This window comes from Adiantum capillus-veneris, chromosome 21 (genome assembly GCF_014529385.1).
Source record: "Adiantum capillus-veneris isolate H3 chromosome 21, ASM1452938v2, whole genome shotgun sequence".
Taxonomy (NCBI): Eukaryota; Viridiplantae; Streptophyta; class Polypodiopsida; order Polypodiales; family Pteridaceae; genus Adiantum; species Adiantum capillus-veneris.
Window position 1 is genome coordinate 19,486,319 of NC_140951.1, and position 26,114 is coordinate 19,512,432.

General features: G+C 43.6%; 1 protein-coding gene across 2 annotated transcripts in view; it reads left to right on the forward strand.

Annotated features, from left to right (window-relative positions):
- LOC147430621 (cytoplasmic 60S subunit biogenesis factor REI1 homolog 1-like) overlaps nt 1-22,916 on the forward strand; it is a 60,050-nt gene extending 37,134 nt beyond the window's left edge. Inside the window, exons 2-5 of one of the 2 annotated variants that reach the window (XM_086493213.1) lie at nt 13,664-14,248; nt 14,350-14,513; nt 22,147-22,368; nt 22,469-22,916. In XM_086493213.1, the coding sequence (XP_086349339.1) occupies nt 13,664-14,248; nt 14,350-14,513; nt 22,147-22,368; nt 22,469-22,628 (1,131 nt within the window). In that variant the 3' untranslated portion in view covers nt 22,629-22,916. Of the gene's footprint in view, nt 1-13,645; nt 14,249-14,349; nt 14,514-22,146; nt 22,369-22,468 lie in introns of those variants that run through there. The other variant, XM_086493214.1, reaches the window with a different exon arrangement.
- Nucleotides 22,917-26,114: the final 3,198 nt, after the last annotated feature.

Genomic DNA, 26,114 nt, shown 5'->3' on the forward strand with positions numbered 1-26,114 from the left:
ACGACATCACAGGACATCACCAGACATCACATGACATTCAACATTCATTCGGATCTTAGACCATGATTTATCGGCAATGTAGCTAGCAATCACATCTAGGTCCAATCGGGACCTCATCGATGTCCGATTGACTAACCCCTATTGCAACCATGTCTATTTGAGATCAAGTAGACCAAAATGCTGCAGTCATTTCGTCTATCAGTTCCTGCACTCACAAGAAGTCAAGAACAAATCAGTATCATAATCAGGAATTCCATTTCATAAAGTCATCCAGCAGAATACTGTCAGCTCTCAGTATCCCTGAAGCTCAAAGAGACATCAGTGACTTTAGTATCAAAATCGAGGCATCTGTTGACAAAGGAGCGGAGTAACTCCCCTCTTGTGCATCCCACTGCACCAGATCTCCGGCCAAGCTGAATTCTGGGTTCCGTTTGGAGTAGACTATGCTAAACCAAAACATCGAGGTAAAGTCTCACAATCTGAGGAGTATCTGCTAGGTCCTCCTCCTCCATCCACTTCGCATCAAATGCAGGAAAGTTTTTGAACTTAACCAAGAACCCACCTTCGGACTTTACCTTTCTTCGTATAATTATGTGCCAAAATCTGTTCAGGAACAAGGATCTCCTTGTTTTCTTCCACTTTGGGTTGCTCATCATGCTCCCCATCATCAGGCACATCACCCTTAACAGGTTTCAAGAGACTCGCATGCAATGCATTATGAATCCTCCAAGTATCTGGCAGTTCCAATCGGAAGGAGACATCATTTATCTTTTCAGTAATCTGGAAAGGGCCGTAGTATCGCATACTAAGCTTTGGAAAAAGCCTCTCCTTTCCCTTGTTCTTTCGTAGGCGTGCCTTCTCAAAACGTAAGAGCACCCAATCATCCTCCTTCAATTTCATGTCGTGATGATGGCGATCCGCTGCCTTTTTCTGTCGTTCTTGAGACTTCTGCAAAGTCTTGCGAACCTTGGCAAAAGCCGTATCTAGATCTCGCGTATATTCGTCCGCTTCAAAGATCTTATCTTTCGTGCTCAGGAAGGGTGGAACCTTTGCAGCACCTTCAACAATCTCAAATGGCGCCTTCCCTGTCGACGAGTGTATCGTGTTATTGTAGGCAAATTCCACCAAAGGTAAATATCTTTCCCATTGAGTCTTCTGACCTGAGATATAAGACTTCAATAAATCTAGAACCACTGAATTGGCAATCTCGGATTGCCCATCAGTCTGCGGGTGGAACGATGACGAGAACTGCAACCGCGTGCCAATGTTCTCCCAAATTGCCTTCCAAAACAAACTCGTAAATCTGGGGTCTCTGTCGGAGACAATTGTCTCAGGCATGCCATGTAATCTGAAAATCTGGGCCACAAACAGTCTCGCTAAGTGATCCGGCTTGACTGTTTTCTTCACTGGAATGAAATGAGCCTGTTTGCTAAATCTGTCAATAACAGTCCAGATACCATCGTGACCACTCTGTGTTCTCGGGAGATCAAAAATGAAATCCATCGCTATACTTTCCCAGGGGCGGGTGGGTATGGGTAAAGGCTGTAACAATCCCTGTGCTTTATGCCTGTTAAACTTGACCTTCTGGCATGCCAAGCAACTGCGCACAAACTCTTCCACATCTTTCTTGAGTCTCGGCCAAAAGAAATATCTCTCTACCCCTTTCATGGTGGTAGCAATGCCGCGGTGCCCCGTAAATGGTGGACAATGGCATTCAGTCATAACCTTTTCCCTCAACGGCTGTGTAACGCACAACATAGTCTTTTTCATCAAGTAGCCTTTCCGAAGGGAGTATCCAGCTACTATCTCCCCATCCCGTATCCGTGTGAAAATATCTGCAAAATCTGTATCTGCGGCATACTGATCGACCATATCCTCGAAGCTCCTATGATGTATCGCGGAAATAGCCAGAACCAACGGTTTCGGAGACAAAGCATCTGCCACCACATTCTTCTGTCCCTGCACATGGACAATCTGGAAGTGGAACTGTGACAAGATGTTCGCCCACCGCATCTGCTTTTCCGAAAGCTGCTTGTGTGACAAGAAGTAGCGCAAACTCTGATGGTCTGTAAAGACAGTAAAATCCGCTCCGAGTAGGTAGTGCAGCCACTGAGTAAGAGCATGGATAACCGCCAAAATCTCTTTCTCATATATCTGTGCCGTCATCTCCGGCCTAGAGAACAATCGGCTCTCATAAGCTACGACATGGCCTTCTTGCATCAAGACCGCACCCAGACTACGACCACAAGCATCACAATATACTTCAAATGACTTCTGCAAGTCCGACAAAGTCAAAATAGGTCCCGTAGTCAATTTCTCTTTCAACGTCTGAAAGGCAGTCACCTCTGGGGGTCCCCACGAAAAAGGTACTCCTTTCTGTGTCAAGATATGCAAAGGGGAAGCAACCTCTGCAAACTTTCGTATTAACCGCCTATAGTACGAACACAGTCCCAAGAAGCTTTTAACTTCATGGACATTCTTCAAGTCGGGCCAATTACGGATAGTCTCTATCTTGGCCGGATCTATTTGCACTCCTGCGGCTGACACAATGTGTCCCAAAAGGTGTATCTCTGGTAGGAAAAATTCACCTTTCTTTGCATTAATCACTAACTTGTGATCTCGTAATGCCTGAAAGACCCGAAGCAGATGATCTCTGTGTTCTGCCTCATTCTTGGAGAAAACAATGATGTCGTCAAAGAAAGTGCCAACGAATAGCCTGTACTCTCGAAAAATCCTATCCATCATCCGGTTAAATGTCGCAGGAGCATTGGTTAAGCCAAAAGGCATCACCAAAAACTCAAATAACCCAAAAGTCGTCCGAAAAGCTGTCTTGTAGACGTCTCCCGGTGCTATTCTGATCTGATGATATCCACTCTTCAAGTCAATCCTGCTAAAGCATGAGGATCCCTGTAACCTGTCGAGTATATCATCGATCCTAGGAATCGGAAATCTGTTCTTGATGGTGATTTTGTTGAGAGCTCTATAATCGATGCACATTCTCCAAGATCCGTCTTTCTTCAAAACCAACAATACTGGAGAGCAATATGGTGAAGTACTAGGCTGGACAAGACCCTTTTCCAAGAGGTCTTTCACTTGGTTCATAATCTCTTCATTCTGTGCTCGGCTCACACGGTAGGGTGGCCGGTTCGGTGGTGTACTACCAGGTATCAGATCAATGGTATGATCTTCAGGACGAGCAGGTGGTAACTCTCCTGGCAGGCCTTCTGAGAAGCAATCGGCGTGAGAGTGTAGAAAATCTTGGCGTTCTTTATCAAGTTTAGACATATTTGTCCTATCATCATCACTCAACTCTTTCATAAAGATCGAGTAAACAAACAGACTGGATTTCATTAATTTTGAAATGGCCGAAGCCGATATAATAGGGACAGACTTGCCCTTCAGTTTAATATCAAGTACAATTGTTCTGCCCTTTTCTGTAGTCAAGTCGCTTTTCTCGCCCAATAATCGACCACGGCGTTGTTCTTGTGGTACCAGGGAATCCCTAAGAGAACATCACAACCCTCCAAAGGCATTATGAAGAAGTCCTCATGCCCCAAATACCCCTGACAATGCAACCGAAGTTTGCCAATGACAGTTGTAATGGCTACGTCCCTGCCGGGTGCTGCTAGAACTGCCTTTGCAAGTGGTCCCATCTGATCGGGAGTAATCTCGAGCCGCGCCGCCAATTCCGGTGAAATGAAGTTGGCCTTGGCTCCTCCATCAAAGAAAATGAGGGCCTCTTGATCTTTCACTTTGCCCCAAGCTCGGCAAAGTTCTGTACTCTCATCCATGGTGTCGGGATCAGTACCCAAACAATCTGGAACTAGTCCTGTTTTCATCTTGCCTTTTCGTACACGGTCCTCAGCTGCTCTCGAACTCTCAGGCCTTTCGTTGTCCTTGTCATTGTGTTCTTTTTGTGCCTTTTTAGGGCACTTCGCGGAGATATGTCCAGTTTCCCCGCATCCAAAGCATTTCCCCTCCCTGATGTAGCGAGTCCGCTCCTGAGGAGTAAGTCTGGGTCGTGCATCCTTTTTCTCTGGGTTGCTCTTTCTTTTTCTACTTTCATTCCCATAAGTCTGTCCGGTTCGTTGTGTCGTGACCTCATCTGTGGGGTAGGTCAGACTGCCAGAGTGAATTGCAAAGCCCCGCTTCGCATGACTCATCAACTCCTGAATAGAAGTTGACTTCTGTTCCAAGCAGTGGTCTCGGATCTCTGTAGGTAGACCCAATGTAAACCGCTCAATCTGTTCTCTGAACGAGATCTTCTTGAATGAAGAGGCAGGTAGAAAAGAGTTCCAAAATCTTTCACAGTAAGAATTCACTGTATCGCTCTTGGTCATCCGGAGATGGTTCCAAGTAGCTCGTATATCTCGTTCAAACTCTTGCGTCAACCAAGAAGAAATAAAAAGCCTCTTAAATTTCAGCCATGTAACTGGCGCAGTCCTGTTTAAAAGAAGCGTGGACCACCAAGTACGAGCATTCCCCTTAAAGTAAGAGGCAGCTCTCCGAATCTTGGAGTGCTTTGAATAGCGTCCTCCCACGAAAGGGATGTCAAACTGCTGTATAAAAGACAAAGCCTTCGAAGCATCTGAGTATCCTGAAAAGTATCAAACTTGATCGAGTGGCCACCTTCCTTAAACTCTCGGACTTTCTTGCTTTTATCTTTGAGAAAGTCATACTGGTTGGCTTTGTAAAAATTCTTCTTGTTCGCATAAAACTTTCCGTCATCGGAATTTGAGCTGTCTGTAGACGAGTCGTCAGTAGAACTGTCTGTCTCTGGGCGAGATTTAGCCTTCTTTGCCTTTCTCTTGCCCTTTCCAAAGCGTTGCTTCTTGCTTCGCTTTTTACCTTTTCTGTCTTCTTCGCTCGAATCCGAGGAGCTAGAAGAACTGTCAGAAGAAGAAGAAGAAGAACTGGATAGGTCTTCAAACTTGACGCGCTTCTTCAATTTCTTTGCCTTGTCAAATGTCGACCGATGACCCAAATATCCCGGGAAGTCAGTGCCTTTCTTCTGCTTTTTGCCGTGCTTTTTGGCTTTCTTTTGCGTGTCAAAAAGCTGAGCAATCCGTGCATCAACCACGTTCTCCAGTTCCTTCTCCGTATATTTCTTGGAGGCAGAAGGTTTCTTGAGAGCGGGTTTCGGGAGTGGTGTTGTGGTTCTCTGCCACTCCGTCTGTACCTCTTCCAAAGAGGTCTGGTTCATATATTTTGCCATCTTCGGGTCCTTGGCAAAATTGAGCATCATCTTTGTTGCATCGCTGATCAACTGGCGACGCTCTATCTCTCGCCGCTCCGCCTAAGTAGGCCAAGGCGGGCCATACTCTCTGCCTGAATCTTCGTTGTGATCCCAACCCGCATCTCCAGATGCAGAGGGAGTCGACTGATCATTGCCTGAAGCCATAGGTGCCGCGGAAAAAAAAATTCGGGGATCGGATTTCCCGTAGAAGAGAAATCGGCCGGGCTCTGATACCACTGTAACAAACTTGGACCCTCCAATTCAAGAATCAACCGCGACAGCACCAAATAACCACTTCAAAACAATTTACAGATCACAATAGATTTGCACTGGCCCGGCGGAGTTCCGTGCCTAGAGATATTGGCCCCAAAGACTGGCGCCCCTTTCGGTATTTCGTTTTGTATTAATCAATCATCAAAGTCCAAGAGAGCGGTTAGGGTTTCACTCTCAGTCTCTGCGTCCAGATGCTCTGAGAAGTGAGGCCCTCACCACTAATTTAAAGGCTACAAGGGATGCCCAAAAGCAGAGCCCCAAAAGCTTTTAAAATCAAAAGCATCAGTTCTCTCTCTCTCTTAGAGAGTCTTTTCTCTTTTTTTTATAGAAAAAAGCAAAAGCAAAATTCGCGTCGCTCATCATTTTCCATTTTTTTTTTTAATAATAATCCGCCTCCGCGATTTCCGGAAATTAGGGTTTCTGGCAGAAATTAGGGTTTCTGCTGTCCGCCACGTCATCACTCTGTGACAAAAATACAGGAAACGATCACGAATGAAACATCCGAACAATGCGTGCGTATCAATCATGCGAACACACAATACTTCCTGTGAGGGTTCTTTGGACCAAGGCTCGAGAGCCAAGATCGATCCTTCGTGATTGATCGAATCTGCAACGAGGTTAGCTTCGCTAGAAAAAGCATCTACTAACACCTCATCCTTGTGAACAATCACATCTTCTTCATGCAACTCATCATGCTTGTGAGAAATCACATCTTGATCATGCAAATCATCATGCTTGTCATTGTCATTTAAATCATCCTGCAAATCATTATACTTCAAATCATCATGCTTCTCATAATCATGCAAATCGTGTGTGTCATGTTGTGGAGAAAGAGAGACTGACAGAATCTCCTTATCCCCGAATCCTTTCAACCTTGTCCTGCATATTGAGAGATGGAGAAGGAGCAATGTCCACTCCATGAAAGATAGTAGGAGAATCACTTTTGGCATTGAGAGTTAAAGTGTTAGCCTCAAAATCAATTAGAGTGTTTGTCTCACGAAACCATCGAATGCCCAAAATCATATCACATCCTGAGAGAGGAGAAACAACAAATCTTCTAGTGAAGGCAGTCTGTTGAATTGCAAACAACACATCAAGGCACTCCTCCGTGATGAGACCGTCCATACCGGGACGAAAGCCAGAGACCTCGATAGGAGATCTCGGACTAACTTCGAGGCAGACTCTCTCAACAAGAGAGGAACTGATCACATCATGCATACTACCTGGGTCAAACAATATGACAAAACGGTGCCCCGAGGTACGACCATAACATTTAATGAGAATCATCAATGGGAGGGTCCTGAGAAACTTGGGGCACACTCGTGTTATCATTCATTGCATTGACAGATGTAGTGGGTGCTATGGGTTCTTTAGATTCATTCGATTCAAGCTTAGGACATGTTCTTTTTATGTGATGTAACAAACTTAGACACTCCAAGTCAAGAATCAACCGCGACAGCACCAAATAACCACTTCAAAACAATTCACAGATCACAATAGATTTGCATTGGCCCGGCGGAGTTCCGTGCCTAGAGATATTGGCCTCAAAGACTGGCGCCCCTTTCGGTATTTCTTTTTATATTAATCAAAGCAAAGTACAAGAGAGTGGCTAGGGTTTCACTCTCAGACTCTGCGTCCAGATGCTCTGAGAAGTGAGGCCCTCACCACTAATTTAAAGGTTACAAGGGATGCCCAAAAGCAGAGCCCCAAAAGCTTAAAAGCAAAAGCAGATTCTCTCTCTCTCAATGAGAGCCAATAAAAAAGCAAGCTCTCTTTTTCTCTCTCTTTCTCCCAAATCATAGGAAAAAGCAAAGATTTGCGTCGCTTAAAATTTTCCAATTTTTTTATTATTTTTATTTATTTTTATTTTTTAATAACACCTCCGCGGTTTCCAAAAATTAGGGTTTGTAGGAATTTTAGGGTTTCTAGCAAAAATTAGGGTTTCTGTTGTCTGCCACGTCATCACTTTGTGACATACCCCCCTCTTGAAAGCATTGTAATCGACCGCGATTACGCTTGCAAAACCGACAAAAGCCATAAACCGTCTTAGTAGACACTGACTGTTAGTACCTACGTACACATCTAGCACATGTACAAAATCGACAGTCACATCACACGACATCACAAGACATCACATGACATTCAACATTCATTCGGATCTTAGACCATGATTTATCGGCAATGTAGCTAGCAATCACATCTAGGTCCAATCGGGATCTCATCAATGTCCGATTGACTAACCCCTATTGCAACCATGTCTATTCGAGATCAAGTAGACCAAAATGCTGCAGTCATTTCGGCTATTAGTTCGTGCACTCACAAGAAGTCAAGAACAAATCCGTATCATTATCAGGAATTCCATTTCATAAAGTGTCAGCTCTCAGTATCCCTGAAGCTCAAAGATACATCAGTGACTTTAGTATCAAAATCAAGGCATCTGTTGACAAGGGAGCGGAGTGACTCTCCTCTTGTGCGTCCCATTGCACCAGATCTCCGGCCAAGCTGAATTCTGGGTTCCGTTTGGAGTAGACTATGCTAAACCAAAACATCGAGGTAAAGTTTCACAATCCGAGGAGTATCTGCTAGGTCCTCCTTCTCCATCCACTTCGCATCAAATGCAGGAAAATTCTTGAACTTAACCAAGAACCGCCTTCGGACTTTACCTTTCTTCGTATTGTTATGTCCCCAAATCTGTTCAGGAACAAGGATCTCCTCGTTTTCTTCCACTTCGGGTTGCTCATCAGGCTCCCCATCATCAGGCACATCACCCTTAACAGGTTTCAAGAGACTCACATGCAATGCATTATGAATCCTCCAAGTATCCGGCAGTTTCAATCGGAAAAAGACATCATTTATCTTTTCAGTTATTTGGAAAGGTCCGTAGTATCGCATACTAAGCTATGGAAAAAGCCTCTCCTTTCCCTTTTTCTTTCGTAGGTGTGCCTTCTCAAAAGTAAGAGCACCCGCACCCAATCATCCTCCTTCAATTTCAAGTCGCGACGATGGCGATCCGTTGCCTTTTTTTGTCATTCTTGAGACTCTTGCAAAGTCTCGCGAACCTTGGCAGTAGCCGTATCCAAATCTCGCGAATATTCATCCGCTTCAAAAATCTAATCTTTCGTGCTCAGGAAGGATGGAACCTTCGCAGCACTTTCAACAATCTCACATGGCGTCTTCCCCGTCGAAGAGTGTATCGTGTTACTGTAGGCAAATTCCACCAAGGGTAAGTTCTTTTCCCATTGAGTCTTCTGATCCGAGATACAAGACTTCAACAATTCTAAAATCACTGAATTGGCAATCTCAAATTGCCCGTCAGTCTGCAAGTGGAACGATGACGAGAACTGCAACCGCGTGCCAATGTTCTCCCAAATTGCCTTCCAAAACAAACTCATAAATCTGGCGTCTCTGTCGGAGACAATCGTCTCAGACTGCCATGTAATCGGAAAATCATCGTGATCATTCTGTGTTCTCGGGAGATCAAAAATGAAATCCATTTCAATACTTTTCCAGGGGCGGGTGGGTATGGGTAAAGGCTGTAACAATCCCTGTGCCTTATGCCTGTCAGACTTGACCTTCTGGCATACCAAGCAACTGCGCACAAACTCTTCCACATCCTTTTTGAGTCTCGGCCCAAAGAAGTATCTCTCTACCCCTTTCATGGTGGTAGCAATGCCGCGGTGACCCATAAAAGGTGGACAATGGTATTCAGTTGTAACCTTTTCCCTCAATGGCTGTGTAACGCACAACATAGTCTTTCGCATCAAGTAGCCTTCCCGAAGGGAGTATCGAGCTACTGTCTCCCCATCCCGTATCCGTGTGAAAATATTTGCAAAATCTGTATCTGTGGCATACTGATCGACCATATCCTCGAAGCTCCTATGATGTATCGTGGAAATAGCCAGAACCAACGGTTTCCGAGACAAAGCATCTGCCACCACATTCTTCTGTCCCTGCACATGGACAATCTGGAAGTGGAACTGTGACAAGATGTTCGCCCACCGCATCTGCTTTTCCGAAAGCTGCTTGTGTGACAAGAAGTAGCGCAAACTCTGATGGTCTGTAAAGACAGTAAAATCCGCTCCGAGTAGGTAGTGCAGCCACTGAGTAAGAGCATGGATAACTGCCAAAATCTCTTTCTCATATATCTGTGCCGTCATCTCCGGCCTAGAGAACAATCGGCTCTCATAAGCTACGACATGGCCTTCTTGCATCAAGACCGCACCCAGACTACGACCACAAGCATCACAATATACTTCAAATGACTTCTGCAAGTCCGGCAAAGTCAAAACAGGTCCCGTAGTCAATTTCTCTTTCAATGTCCGAAAGGCAGTCACCTTTGTGGGTCTCCACGAAAAAGGTACTCCTTTCTGTGTCAAGGTATGCAAAGGGGAAGCAACCTCTGCAAACTTTTGTATGAACCGCCTGTAGTACGAACACAGTCCCAAGAAGCTTCTAACTTCATGGACATTCCTTAAATCGGGCCAATCACGGATAGTCTCTATCTTGGCCGGGTCCATTTGCACTCCTGCTGCTGACACAATGTGTCCCAAAAAGTGTATCCGTCCTTGCTAACACTTGCCCAATATTTTTGCACAAGTTATGCAATGTAAGACGCTTTGTAGATGATCTTTTTGTCCCTGACGTTCCTTCTTTTCAAGATTTTATGTACTTGAATTCGAGTTCTGTAGGTGGAGGAATTTATCCCAAGGCGTTTTGTGAACTCAACTGTACCACAAATAGTGATTGTTGTGCCTTTTTAGACCTTAAGAGTTTTCAGACTCCCTTGGGTTTAGAAGTAGATATCTATGATAAGCACCTTGAACCAGAATATGCCAATCTAAATATCATCCGTATGCCTCACATTTCTTCGAACATTTCTCTTTTAGCTAAGTACGGTGTCATTTGCTCTCAATTATTTAGATTTTCTCGTCTTTGTTCTAGTAAATCTGCTTTTGTTGTTCAATCTTACCAACTTATTTCTTTACTAGTTGAAAAAGGATACTCATTCAAAAGAATCATGAAAAACGTTCTTTCATTTTTGCATCGTAGTAAGTTTATTTTTAATGTTTCTTCCTTTGGAATGTTCAAGATAATCAATGGTAAATTCAATAGAAGTGGGGAGCTAAAAAGCCCACTTATTGTTTGACTGAATAACACCTTATGTTGTTGTTTTGATCTTTAACGCTTCAGTATTTTAACTTTAGCTTGACAAATGCTAGCCTTTATCATTGCTGAGTATGCCCATCACCTCCGGAGGGTGATAGAAACTCAGCTCGTTGGTTTTGTAGAGTACGTTCAAAGCATGAATTACCTCTATATAAACCTGCACCTACTCTTGGGCACTGACGACGTGAGTTGGGATGTCATAGCTGTTGTCCAAGCTATGCATGATAAAGGTGATAATCTTATTCTTCCTGTTTGGACAAGCAGCGAAGTTGAGATCACATATTGTCAAGTTTGGTTCTTTGCTCTTCGTAGGTTTGTAGTGGTATTCATTTTTCAATTTCGTATTTAGCTTACCTGAGGACTTAAGAATGTGTTCCGTTAGAAGTTGTTGTGTGAAGTTTGATTTCTAGGATTAATTTTTTAAGATGTCTTATTCTATTTTGCTTAAAGTTGAGTACTTGTTTTAAGTAAGTAAGTTGCGTCAACTTATTTTACACATGCCTTTTCTAAAAACATTTTTAAGTTAATAATGTTTTGTTTTATTTAGTTCTTTTTCGTAGCAAACAAAGTGATTTAGTTAGTTAGTTAGTTTGTTTGTTTTTGTTTTTCTTTTCTTTTCTTGTGTCCCTTGCTTTTATAGTTCTATGAGTGCTTTATTCCCTCTTATAATTCGTGAGTTCAGACTTTTTCTAACTCATGAAGGTATAATTTTTTTTTCAAGATCAGTGGATTAGGGAAAAATCACAAAGCTCTAATACCAATGTCAGGTGTAGCGGAATTGAAATGGTGAAGACTTTACACTTCCACAAATCCTTCCCTCTTTTCTTGCTTGAATGTGTGCTACTTAGGGCACGTTTAGACTGCTGGCGAGCCCAAGCAGCCTTTCACCCTTCCTACTCTCGTCTAGTTCACACTGCCCACGGAGGAGCTCAAAGTTTATAATCTTTCAGCACTTGTTTCCTCTCAATCGGGAGCGCAAATCAGCCCGAGATGAGAGATCTGCCCCTTGGTGGCCATCAACAACCCCTCATGTAGACAAATCCAAAGGTGCATCAAATCAGCCCGGAGGTGCTTCATCTTGAAGAGTTACCGCGGTGACATTCCCTATCGAGTCAATAGAGCTTGCATTGAGGTATTGTATGTGTGTACATTCCATTTACGCAATCAAAAGCAAATACCACATTAGCAACGGTGTGGGGGCCCTTGAGAGGGTTGGTTGGGACCCCATCGGGTCTCTCTCTCTCTCTCTCTCTCTCTCTCTCTGTCTCTCCAAGGAAATAAAAGGGATCATTATTCGTGCTAAGGCTGGGTTCAGATGGCTGTGGCAAGCAGTTGAGGTATATGGGCACATCCGCCGTGGCAAATCTTGGTTGAACGAAAAAAAAGACGTCAATTTCCGGACCCGCCATGACATGGGCGGTACCATAAACCCGGACACTCCCCCAATCCATGACCTTTTTGGCGACAAGTGCAGAGAGGGGTCGAACATGCTTCCCCACCCAAAAGAGGACACCAAGGCTAGCCACGAGGCCCAATTGGATTTGATGTGAGCTTGTCTCAGCCGATCGGTCACGTAAAGTAGGGGATGATGATGATGCCGATGATGGACAGCAATGGGAGCACTCGATGCGGCGAGGGAATGGCCAAGAAGAGGCTCAATGGGTTGCCAAAGTATTGGGCTGCAATGGAGAGGCTAGCGTTAGTAGATCCGAGCGTTTCCGGCGAGAGGAAGGGCTGAAAACTGAAAACGGTAGGCTGATCTGCGACTTGGAGCACAAAACACCAGGGCTTGCTGGTGCAAAACGCTGGGCTGAATTCTGGTGCTCCCAAACACTAGGTTTGCTACTCCTTTTATATTGACTTTTTCAGGTAGCAGGTTCAAAAAATTGTGAAGGTTGAGAAAATGTGCAAATGTGCGTACATGGGAGTTTCCGACGATAACTCACTATTTTGTGACCCATTTGATGAACAAACTGGACTGACACCTACATGCACGTTGTATCAGATGTCCACTGAAGTGTAAGAACATCTCTGATCTGTCAAAACGCATGTACAAGCCATATATGCAAGAGGGTTCCAAAACTAGAAAGCCTAATCTAATGGACTCGCCCGGACATGCAAGTCCTGCGAACAGGCTCACAAGATTGCCGGTACTAATCCTCCCAAGATTCTAGGTACTCCTATCTAGGGATAGGTACATAATTGGCTTTGGAAGTCGATTGAAGCATGTCCACGTGGGACACAGCCATGTGCACGTGACAACAACCACACAACATGTGGTCCACCAAGCATTAGTTGATGAATAAAGTGTTGCAAGTAGTGGCAAATTGTTTACAAAGCATGGGTGGTTTACTTTGCATTCAAACCATTTTGACTTTTTCTGCCAATCGCATTTGCAAGACATTTTGTCTTTATGCACCTCCACCTTAGCAAATGGGATCCACCTTCACAAATTTACAGTTGGAACTTGCATGTTGAAACAAAGGTATTTTTGATAAAATTAAAAATTAAGGTTGGATGGTCAGTTGTAAAGTGAATGTGAGTTTATGTTTTCGAAGCTATGCACTTGCTTGAAGGCCTTGAACTCCAGCTGGACATTACGTTCCTTCACAGCCTGCAGTGTTTCTTGAAATTGTGATTGCTTTCAGTTTGTGCTGCAGCGAAATTTGTATTGCCTGTGTATGGTTGCAGTGTGTGATGGATGTGAGAAAAAAGAGTGATATTAAAATTTCAGGGGCCATGGAGTCTACTATATTTCGCCTTACTTTGTGCTTACATGCATGAAACATCAGCAGATAGTTCAGTCTGTCAAAAGACAATGAAGCTTATAGAAGAAAGAGATATGATTGTGACTGTTAGTACATCAGAAATATATGCACACATTAAGGTTGTAAAAAATAGTAATGTGTCTTTATGCACAGGCACAAGTGCTAAAAGAAATTACAGTTTCTGAACTTGCCTTTTGACCACATGCTTGTGCGATTGCAGCTAGCTGGAGCACCTGGTGTTTCCGAAGCTTTGTTCATCTTGAGACTTGAAACCTTGGCAGCAGAGAGGGGAAGATTAGGAGCAGAAAATTTGGTGTATACATGTTCTGTTTGCCATAAAGAGTATCGAAGCAGTAAAGCTCATGCCCAACATCTTCGTTCCAAACTGCATATTCAGAAAGCATCAATTTGGTCAAAATCCTCTTCTGGTCCAATCACAGTTACTAAGCCCGTTCCACACGGGGTTGTGGAGAACAGCGATGAAGGACTGACAAGTGCTCCATATAGTGATTGTAATGTGAATAGCAGTGATGAATGGGAGGAGGTTAATGACGATGACGATGTACTAAGCCTTAACAGTGATGAATTAGATGGCATAGACCAAGGGCAAAGAGTGGAAGCTGGAATATCTAATCATGAGGATCTGGATTATTGGAATGCCACTCAGTGTTTTTTCTGTGATTCGATTCCAGATGGATCTATAGGCGGTTGTGTACAGCATATGCATCAACAACATGGTTTCTTCCTTCCGGATGCAGAATATCTCAGTGATCCTCAAGGGTTGCTGAGCTATCTTGGCATGAAGGTTTTCATTTCTGACTCTGTATGATGCATTTACAATGCCAAGGCATTTTCAAGTATTTGTGAAATGCGCTTGCTGCCTCTTACACTGACTTCCACGTATAGGTGACAAAGGACTTCATGTGCCTTTATTGTGAAGGTCATGGCAAACAATTCTCGAGCTTGGAGGCAGTTAGAAAGCACATGATATCCAAAAGTCATTGTAAGTTGCGTTATGGAGATGAGGATCAGGAAGAAGGTCTGGATAATTTTTACGACTTCACAAGCAGGTGCCTAAAAATGAAATCATTGAAGTAGATCACAGGGCAGTGCAGTTAAACATTTGAAAAAAAGATTCTGAGTGTGCGCTTGTTTTTCTTTTCTCATTTACATTTTCCCATTCACTTAGGACACCTGCATGCTAATCTTCTCAATTAGCTTGCAACAATGTTTTCCTGCTTGCTGGATTTTTGTCCATGATCATGTAGTATTGAGTTTCATGTGACATGGCAGGTTACTTTGATTTCCAAGTCCGCATAACAGAGGTACCTGTTGCTGTATAATTTCACAAGGGAGGCTAATGGCTGCCACATTTCGACATGAGAATTTGTTTCTACTTTTTGAGAGTCGTTGTTCCATCCATTTTTTTGTCTGATACTGCCTTTAATGTACAAAGTGATGATGTGGCCTGCCAACTAAAAAATGACCTGTTTTTAAGCGGCCGCAAGTGGCCAATTGAAGGGGATTACTTCTAGGACCAAAAAATGATGACGCGTTTATGACGTGGCATGACCAACTAGAAGAGAAATGGAAGAGTGGACGAGAGAAACTGAACAGACTAACTTGAAGAACTTATGAAGCACCGGCCGTGGGGGCTCGAAACCCTAAAAGACAAAAGCTTGCCCTGAACGAGATTTCCGTAAAATGCGTTGACATGCTGACATGGCAGATTGTACAGACTGTTGACGTGGCAAGATTGTACAGAGTTCCCGTTTTAACGCTGTTGTGTTGACGTGGTAGGACTGTACGGATTTTTGTAAATTACGCTGGCAGCTTTTGTAGCCTTCAACGCTAGCTTTTGGGGTACTGTGCTTTTGAACCTGACGCTTTTGGGGCTCTGCTTTTTGGGCATCCCTTGTAAGTTTAAAAGAGCCCCTAGGCCCTCACTTTGTATCGCATTTGGACGAAGAGTCTGAGAGCAGAGGACCCTCGGAGTTGTACCTTGATGTGATCAATAATAAAGAAACACTGAAAGGGGCGCCAGTCTTTGGGGCCAGTGCTTCTTGGCGCAGAACTCCGCCATGTCGTGTCGACTCTCTCTCTCTCTCTCTCTCTCTCTCTCTCTAAGTTCAATGATTTTGAAGTTTCTGCTCGTGTGTTGCTATTTATTTCTCGCTTGGAGTGTCCATGCATGTAACAGTGGTATCAGAGCTCAGAAAGATTCTTCTTCTACGGAGGATCCGATCCCTTCTGTAGCACACAGAGGTTCTGGAGGAGAATCTGACAGAGCAAACAAGAGTTTTGTGAAAGAATCTGTGTCCCGACCCTGGACTTATTAGCCACTCCCACCCTTCGTCCATCGCGCATTGGGCACGCTCCCGTCTTCATCGCTCTATCTTAAAGGGCATAAGCCATAAAGAACCCAAGAGTACATATGGGTTCTCACGAAGAATTCGACAGAGATAACACCTCTCAGCGGGAAGGCAAAGAAAAGTTGAAAGCGTGCGTGGGAATTGAAGAAAAGAATGAAGAATTGGGCAAATTTTCGGTGGGGAAGTTTGGTAGAGCGGAGTACATGCGCCAATTGCAGGTTGACACGTGTGTGAAAAGACTAATCAAGTACTCCAGAGACCTGAGATTTGCGAAACACCTGAAGGATTGCCCGATTGATGAGATTCACTCAAGATGGCGTGAGGCCGTTGTCGCGGGGGTCGGTCTTGCTGAGAAGTTGCCTATTGAGTAAGGTGCTCCTGCTGCCTCTTTTGCCAGAAAGTGCTAGCGCTAGGTTTCTTATATACAAACTTAGCAAAATTGCCCTACCTAGTTCCCAACAAAAGTCACTTAAAAATAATAAGTGAAAAATGTCAAAAATAGGGAAAATAGGTCTATGCACTGTAAAAATGCTCCTGATGGGTTCTGATGGAAATCTAATGATCATGCTTTGTTCAACCAGAGGATATGCATTGAATCTAAGTGTCTGGACATGCACGGTCTGCGAACAGACTCACAACAGTGTCCTAGATTGACTTGACTGAACTGAACCTTGGTCATGCTGTAGCTTGTCCACGGACACCTAGGGTTGGATGTATCACGTGACATTTGTAGTTTAGTTTACTCACGGTCTCATTAGTCTCCTAAACGTTGTTTACGGAGTTAATTTCTACAAGAAAAATTAAATGGTTTTGGCTAGTGTTGACTTCCAAAAGCTATGCTATGTTTTTAGCTAAAAATCCAAAAAGTAGAGGCTATTCTTGGCAAAAGAGGGGGTGCCAAGTTTTGCCTTGGGCAACACTCTAGCCTGCCGGTGAGTTATAAAAGGAGCATTACTAAGTTTTCAGTGCCGTTAGCTGTATAGATTACAATGAAACTCTATGTACGTACTATATGGAGTGTGCAAGCTCTCCATCACCATCTTCATAAGAATCCGTTCGTGGGAAGAAGAAGAATCATGTCTCTTTACTTGCTTACTATATTCTCTTCTCTTTTCACGATGTACGCGCTCTACATCAACTTCATGGCGAAATTCTCTACGTAACTCTCATCACCGCTTTCTTGCGGTAAAGCAAGAAGTCTTTCGATCACCGGTAATCACTTCTTGATCACGCGACGATATAAGATTAGGCCGCCTACATCGCTTAGTCTTAAATAAAAGGGTTGATGACTTGGGGCTTTGCTTAAATCGGGGGATGTGGAGCTTAGATCTTTTTATTTTTTATTAGGCTCATCTTCTGCCGATCCGAGGGAAAGGTAGGGAGGGTAGATATCTTGATTGGTTGATCACCTACACCGGAGTAAAATTGGGACCAATCTCCCCATTCCTCGTTGTGATGGCGGGTTCACCACCGCTGGTCTCTTCTTCATGTACTTCGTCATCACGAGCTGAACTTGTTTCAGAATCATCAGTCTTCTCCATGGTGTTGGAGAACTTAGGCATGTGATAAGGCTAGGTTGAGGTAGAAGAGAAAATCTACAAATCTTGTCACGTGACACATCCAACCCTATGTGCCCGTGGACAAGCTACAACATGATCAAGGTTCAGTCAGTCCAGTCAATCTAGATTTAGAAGTGATCGGGCACTTTTGTGAGTCTATTCGTAGACCGTGCATGCCCAGTCACTTAGTGTAGATGCATATCCTCTGGCTGCACACAGCATGATCATCAGTATACCCATCAGAATCCATCAGATTCCATCATGGGAATTTTCCAGTGCATTTAGCCTATTTTACCTATTTTTGGCATTTTTCACTTATTAATTTAAGTGACTTTCCAACAAAAGTAGGTAGGGCAATTTGGGTAAGAAAATATATAAGCAAACCAAAGTTAGCACTAATTGGCAGAAGAGGCAGCAGGAGCACCTTGCTCAACAGGCAACTTCTCAGCAAGATCCCCCCCCCCCCGGGCAGGAGACTTAGCGTTTTCAGCCAAGGACAGCCAGCGTTTTTCTCCATTGTAGATTAGCCCCAGCGTTTTGCATTGCAGACCAACCCGGCGACAGCAAGACCCAGCAGAAGCCTAGCGTTTTTGCAGAAGTACAGATTTTCAGCCCTAGCGTTTTTGCATCTGCTTCACACCCTAGCGTTTTGCACATTCTCCGCGACGGAAACTCAAGAATCATCAGCGTTTTCAGTTTTCAGCACTTAGACACCGCAGATCAAGTCCCGAACCTCGCAGATCTCACCTTCCCGCAGCAATTCCTCGCCGCACGGTCAGTTTCCCCAAGGTTTACAGTTTCAGCCCGGAAAACGCAGATTTCAGCATCTGCGTTTTCAGGCGTCGTCGTCGCATCGTCGCCATCACCGTCGTCATCGTCGACATAGCCTAGACTTGCATCAGTCTCATGCATACCATTTGGACCAGATTGTGCAATCATATGTAGACCACTCTCGTCGACGAGAGTGGGGCCTTCGGAGGAGGGTTTTACAACGTCTCTGGTGTCGTATCTCTCTTCTCTCTCTATCTCTCAGTCTCATACACTTGCACGCACAGTGTCCATGAACTTTGTTTGTGATCATAGCATTATCTCACTAAGAACGGAAGGCTCTACCTTCCATAAGAACAAAAGGAACCTTGAGCACAGTTCGGAGCACTCATCTTGAGCAAAGCGCAAACATTCAACCCGCTGCACCTTACAAATCTGCTCACTATAGCCAAAATCAGCCCCAAAAGATTGAAAAATGCATAAAAAACAGCAAACTGTCTCTTTTCGTCGCGAAAAATGAGCACGAAAAACTCGCACATATCACTAATCCGATTCAAGAGCATGCCGTGGCTCTGATACCATGTCAAAGGTGCAACGGAAAAGGGTGAATCGGGTGATTAACTTTTGTCTGCAACTGCTAGCAAACCACCTCTCCGTACTAGGCAGCCAATAGATCTTGGATCCATCCCGATGGTTCTCCTTGTTATCAAGCTTCTAGCACGTATTGCCCACCAAACGGGCACGGGACCTCATTGTAGGCGATGCCACACTGAGAAGGTGTGCATATGGCGGAGAGAGAGAGAGAGAGAGAGAGAGAGAGAGAGAGAGAGAGAGAGAGAGAGAGAGAGAGAGAGAGAGAGAGAGAGAGAGAGAGAGAGAGAGAGAGAGAGAGAGAGAGAGAGAGAGAGAGAGAGAGAGAGAAATGAAATGAAATGAAATGTTATATTAACGTCTTCAAAAGGCCAAAATGACCTATGAGACCAATCAGTTACAAAATAGTGAATCTAATACCATGTCTGGGTACAAAAGAACTAGAAAAGAACTAGAAGTGGAACAAAATACTACTACTACTACTACAATCTAAAACTACGTGGGTGTAGCAGCTGATACAATAGGTACCCGGTAAACTGGATGTAACAGTGTGTGAAACAAAGATGGAAGAAATGGTGAGGATCCATCCTCATCTGCACTCTGGATGTCGAGAGAGTATGGCTCGAATCTTCTGTTGTAGTCTCCGTCGATGCTGTGTAGATCCTCTCCTCAGTCGCGGTCGTCTGTATCTCTGTAGCTCCAATGCTCGGTCGATGAGAGAGAGAGAGAGAGAGAGAGAGAGAGAGAGAGAGAGAGAGAGAGAGAGAGAGAGAGAGAGAGAGAGAGAGAGAGAGAGAGAGAGAGAGAGAGATATTAACGTCTTGAAAGGGCCAAAATGGCCCATGAGACAAGAAACTATACATCTGGTAATACATCTCTCGTCTACTGAAACAGAAAAAAGATCTACTCAACATCATAGTGATGTTTGAGTCTACAAAGCTAAAACTAAGCTAAAACTGAGAATATGTACAAATACATGACTGATCCCATCCAAATCTGACCATCAACTTCTATCTCCCTGTCCTCTATCCCAGGATATCCCAGATGGGTAGATCCAGTATAGAGAGGCCGCTGAAAGGTGGCACTCGTCTCCGATGTCGAGCGATGATGCCTCTGATTTGGTGCAAATGGTGGGGTCCGGGTCGAGGCCCGGGTGGTCGAGGACGGCGAGTACGACCCTGTGCAGTGGCCTGATCAAGACGGACTGCTCTAGGCCTCGATGGACGTGGTCCTGGGGGTTGTGGTTGTATCCATAGATGGAGTCTGCGTGCCAAGGTCCTCTCCCTCTCTACTGAAGAAGTTACGCATAGTGCGTTGTCGATCTGTTGGTGGAGAACTGTCTTGTAATAGTTTGTCCCTGTGCCTCCTCAGCTCTAGTAAAAAGAGTCTGAGGCATCTCTGGTCCTCATAATCCATCACCCGTCGTAATGGTCCAAAGCCCTCTCTGAAAAGGCAATGGTATCTCCCCCTGATCTCGTAATAGACTGTGCAGCGGCAAATGTAATGCTCCTCAGATTCCACCTCTTGGTGGCATAGCTGACATGTCCTATCTGTCCGGGCCATCTGCATGTATCTGCCTGTCTCGATGCGTAGTTGATGGGAGGAGGTACGAATCTGTCCAATGGCACTGCGCAACCCATGTGAGAGATGTATATCCATGTATGCTGGCCGAATCACAAAACCCTCCAACGAAACATGCAAGAAGTGGTCCCTGTAATGGGCCATCTTCGTGCCTAATGGCTTTGGAGGTCGTTGCCAGGTCCTTTTTGTCTCCAGCTGCACAATATCTGATCTGATCACCCGGTTGCGCTCAGTGCGCGTAAGCTGGAGGTGCGGGCAGTCCAAGCTATACTGGAAGGGTGGAAGCGCATCCATCTGTAGTCCATGTCTCCCAAACCATGTCTGCATCTGTGCATACCAACAATCATGAACCCTATCTTCTGCTAACTGTCTGGAGGAATCTAGTGCCAATCTCGAATATCTCTCTGGGGGGAGCTCCCATATGCGATGTAGGCCTGTCACACTCTGAAATATGGCCTCTGTCACTATGGAGGATGTTTCCATCTCAGCTCTGACAATAGCATGTGGTATTGATGCCTTGCACCGGATCATCTGTGCAATCATCGTAACTAGTGGTCTCTCCATACGCCTCCACTCCTCTGTACTGAGGCTAGGCCCCCACACCATGGATCCATACAACAATGCCGGGGTGACCAACGAATCGAACAACCAAAGCTTCGTGCGCGGCTGATGAAAAATGCCAGGGAGAGAGATCGATGGTGAAGAGAGAAAATGCTATAAAGAGAAAGTAGCCACACACTGAGAGTGTGCCCAAACGTTGGATCTTTGCAATGATAACACATGCCAAAAGTAAAAAGGGGGAAGGGGGGGGGGGGGGGGGGGGGGGGGTTTCGCATATATTGGCAAATCTCTGATTTGCCCTACCTGCAGGAAAACCCCACGATCCCATAAATGGCCTAATAAATGCTAATAAATATGTTAACTCATAAAAAATGATCTGACACACATATTTAGTAGCAGAACTGCAGAAGACTCGAGACTGACCCCGGGAAACCCTATGAACGGGGGTCCTGCCTCATGCTAGCCTACTGGGTGAGCAACATCGTGAAGTGCACCGCCGTAAACAGGTACGTGTACCTCAAGTACGGCTGGGCACAGCCACAAAACAGCCCACACTCCCTAATCTGCTCGTGGGAGATACTGGAGCTACCACCGGACATGAAACTAACTCTTACAGGAGGCGTGTTTTGCGGTGCAAAATGCAGGCCGCTGACATGGCAGTTGGATGCTAGAGCTTTTTGTGACATTTTCTGAAAGCAGTTGACTTTTTGACTTTTGAGCGCCAGTTATTGAAAGCCTCGAGCTTTTGGGAGTCAGTTAGTTGCTTTAGATGGCCAAGGGCCCGTGTGAGCCACTCACATCAGCAGTTGTACATTCAACTTCAAGAAAAAAAAATAGTCCAAATGTTAGTAGGTGCCAGTGCATTTAAGTGTGCAAGTCTGCCTGATTTTGTCTCGTCCCAAGTGTTAAGTTCTCTTTCAGTTCAAGTATTTGGAGTGCTATAGATTCATTCCGGTTGTATTAAAGTCTGTTCCAGTCGGTCTTTCCTGTTGCCATGCGATGCCCTCCGGTTATGGTGGGCCCTAAGGCCTTACTCTTAGACGTAGCCAGTATTGGAACTGAAGGAGTCACCCCCTTGCAGTACATGCATTTGTATGTAGCTACTGTTAGTCCCAGAAAAAATATCTGTTGCAAGCATAGTTAAAGGGCCCATTCGTGAAACAAAAGAATCTAAATCTATTTTTGAAAGAGGAAATAGAATGGTTTTAAAATTTAGCGAATCGTCATGTCTGCTATGATATCTTGCTGAGTGGATGGTCTTTGTGAAACAGTTACCTTCCTGAAGAGGATGCACAGCTTGTTTCCGAGGAAGAATTTACTGCCTCTCTTGTCTCTTTGAGTGCAAGCGGTGAAGAGCTCATTATCAAGCATGCTGCAGGAAGAAAGCAGGGCATCAAAACAGTCGGCGCTCGAGAGTTTCTAAAATACTATAAGCAGAAGCCTCGGCCGTCAGATATGTATGATGGTACTCTGGTCAATTCACTGGTTTCTAGGTATTCATCATGACAATTTATTTGCTAAGGACATTTTCATTGCGTTTGGTTGGGACATTGCGTTGCATGAACGTATGGATGTTGTTCTATTGATGTGCAGGTATCGGAGAATGGGTTTATCGACCAAGCAAACACGAGACGGGTTTTGCAATCGCAAAGAGACGAAGAAGGCTGCTCATTATCAGGCTCACATGATGCGGATGAAGCTCGGGATAAAAAACAACATCTTGAAGAACCTGCCGAGGAATGTCCTGTATTGATAATATCTGTGCTTTGCAGTGCTGGCAAGTTTGAATTGCAGGTTGCTTGGCTTTGGGGAGGCGCAGCAAATTCACTGCAAAAATTATCATCAAGGTGTATCATGACAATAAGTTAGGACAATAAAACCCCTAGACATTCAGCCTGCCAGCTTGTCTCAAATTGTGCCAGCACTAAGCGACTTTGTACATCGTTAAAGGCCACTAAATTGTAAATCACATTGTACATCGTTAAAGGCCACTAAATTGTAAATCACATTTTGTATTTAATTTGCACAGGTTTCAAACTTTCATATGATCTCCCAAAATTGCTTTTTCATTGATGACGATGCCTTCACACACACACACTCTCTCTTTCTCTCTCTCTCTCTCTCTCTCTCTCTCTCTCACTTGCGCGCGCACACACACACACACACACACACACACACACACACACACACACACACACACACACACCTCCTCTATACGACCACTCTTAAGTGCACCTAACCAACAAAAGGTAATTTTTTTTTTTTTGGGGTGGGGGTGGGGGAGATTTTGCCATTTAGTGCAAATTTGACAAATGAAGAAAAATTTGACATATTAAAAAAGGCCAATATTGATATGGGCCAATATTGACATATCAATATTGGCCTTTTTTAAAGACCAATATTGATATTTTTAAGAAATTTGTGTAAGTCTCAAAATTTTGAAAACTACCTCTAGAAAAGCATTTTTGTTCCAAAAGGTAAAAAAAATTAAGCTCTCAATCAATCACCTTTTATGATTTTGCTCTTATTGGAACAAGGAGTGCTTAATGAGGGGCCTCACACGCTTGGCCATTGATGCGTGCCTCTTTACAAGCTCATCTACCCTATGGCTCTAGAAAGACATTTTTGTTCCAAAAGAAGGTTAAAAAAAATAGGCCCTCAACCAATCACCTTTCAGGATTTTGCTCTTATTGAATCAAGGACTGCTTAATGAGAGGCCTCACACACTTGGCCATTGATGTCTACCTCTTTACTAGCTCACATATCCTATTATCTGCATGGTTTTTTCTTGCCTTTGTGAATGTAGTTCCGAAATATCTAATAGTTTTGATATCAAAGAGGTACATAATTGAAAGACTCACGAGTGAGTTTAGTGGACCTTGTTGCTAGAATTTAAACAAGGTGTATCTCTCTTGCCTTGGTGTACAATGGAACACTACTAGTGATTGTCTTAACTTGGATTGATGCTTATGAGGCATATTTTGGACACAAGCATTTCAATTTCAAGGGTAAAAATGTTGCATTGTAGTTATGAGTCATGGTAGATAATTAAAGTTTCTTTGATAATATGAATCCCAATTGTGAGATTAATATGCCTCAAAAATGAAAATTGATTTTCATTTACAAAAAGTGAAAGCCAAACTCATTGTTGCCCTTTCCAATTACTTTGGTCGTACCCCTAAATTTCTTTTAATATGGTTACCCTATCCCTTTCCCCCTCACGTGTGTAGCTTTCATCAATTATCCTAGTAATTAACTTATGTCTGCATTTTCTTTGGTGCAACATTTGAGCCAATACCTACCTCCAATGCTGACATAAACCAGCTTGTAGTGTAAATTTCTTGGTTGAAAATGAAAAGCCTCAATATTTGTTAAGTTGACCCTTCACTTCCATGTTTGAAAATTGCCTATTTTAGTCATAAATTCCAATAGTGAGAGTGTCTTTTTTTGAATTACTATGGGCTTTACAACAATGGAGCTGGATGGTGTGTGTAATTGGGAGTGATTCGTGGCTTTTAAGTGTGAGATTCATGCATGGATAGGTGTATCTACCTGGTGGTTTTGTGATTGCGCACAAGTGTCATGCTTATTTGGAAAAGTATGCTTTAAGTGATTGTGTATGTGCAGAAGCATGTGCCCACACTAGGATGTTACATGGATCTCTCCATGTAAATGTCCTATGTAGGCAAGCCTTTTATTTGTGTACCGCTATGAGAGCCAACATGTTGCATTGGCCTCTGGGATTTCGAGCCTTTAAAGATCAAGTGGTGCTATGGTCACTTGACATTAGGTTTTAAGGTTAGGTGTCTATACCATTCCATCTCAATCCTCAAGTAATCATTACGATTCAAAGAGAGTATTCTAGGAGGAAGAACTTCAAGAGATTTTAAACAAGAAAAACTAAAAATAATGAATGCTGTTGATCAAACATCAAAGATCTTCAGATTCACTGGTTATGCCTACACTCAATGATGATTAATGGAGCAATGTGTATTATGAGTCATCTTCTAGATCAAGTCACATCCGTATGGTTGAATTTTGAAGTCAATGTGCTAATCAAAGGCACTTCAAATGCGTGGTTTTAAAAAGTAGTGTGTACTTGATGATGATGAATGGAGCAGTACGGTATACTTGATGATTGATGGAGAAATGTGTAATATGAGGTCATCTTCTAAATCAAGTCACATCCGTGTGGTTGAATTTTGAAGTCAGTGTGCCGATCAAAGGCACTTTAAATGCCTAGTTTTGAAAAGTATGATAGGGACCAAAGATTTGAATCAACAGTTAATTGCCATTGGTACTATTATTTTCGACATAACTCTTCAAATTCTTATCAGAATTTTGTCTCCACCTTTAGGCTTGTGATAGAGGGTGAACATGATGTGAAGTTTGATGGTCCTGTCTTTGTATTGCTCCAAGAGGCCCAATCCAAAACAAATAGGGCTAAATAGTGTGTTGTTCTTACTATTCACTAATATTTATCACGACATTTTCATGAATTAACATTTAGATTTGCTTCTCTAATTTCGTTTCAAAATTCTAGCCATGGTAGAGACAAAATTATTGTGTGCTCATCGTGAATTCGTTATTGATGCTTTTGTACTCTATCTATATCATGTTACATAGGATCATGTACGACGAGCATTTAATCCGCTTGCATCAAAGTTTGAGGACTTCATTACAGAGCTTGTGAGACACTATTTTACCAAGCTAGAAACCTCATTTTCTTTGACGCAATTTGATCAAATCACTCAGACAGATGGAGCCATGCATATAGTGATCAAGTAGCTCTAGAGAGAGATTGTCAAGACATTTAAGATCCTCCAATGTCTAGAGATCAAGACTGCCCCACAGATTCTAGAATGCAGCTTATTTCATAGCTCCATTCAGACTCAAGGGAAAAATTGGACAAGAAGACTCCTCCAAACATTGAAGAATTGAAGAGGAAGGACCAATTGTTCATGAAACGATTGTTCAATCCGTAGCCCAAATTCCAGTAGCATTGCAGCTTCTACATGTGCCTCTATCACAGAGGAAATTGCTTTCAATGAAAGCCTAACCCCTGAGTCCTTCACTTGCTTGGTGAAATTTCAGTTTCACCTACAAGCTCCCCAACTTGGTGAAGGTTGCTTTCAAAGATTTGAAGGCATGTGCACTTCATGTTGCTAAAGTGTGTGCTTCTTGCTATGTACCAATGGAAAACGTACCTCAGCATGATGACATACCATTGAGCACGATG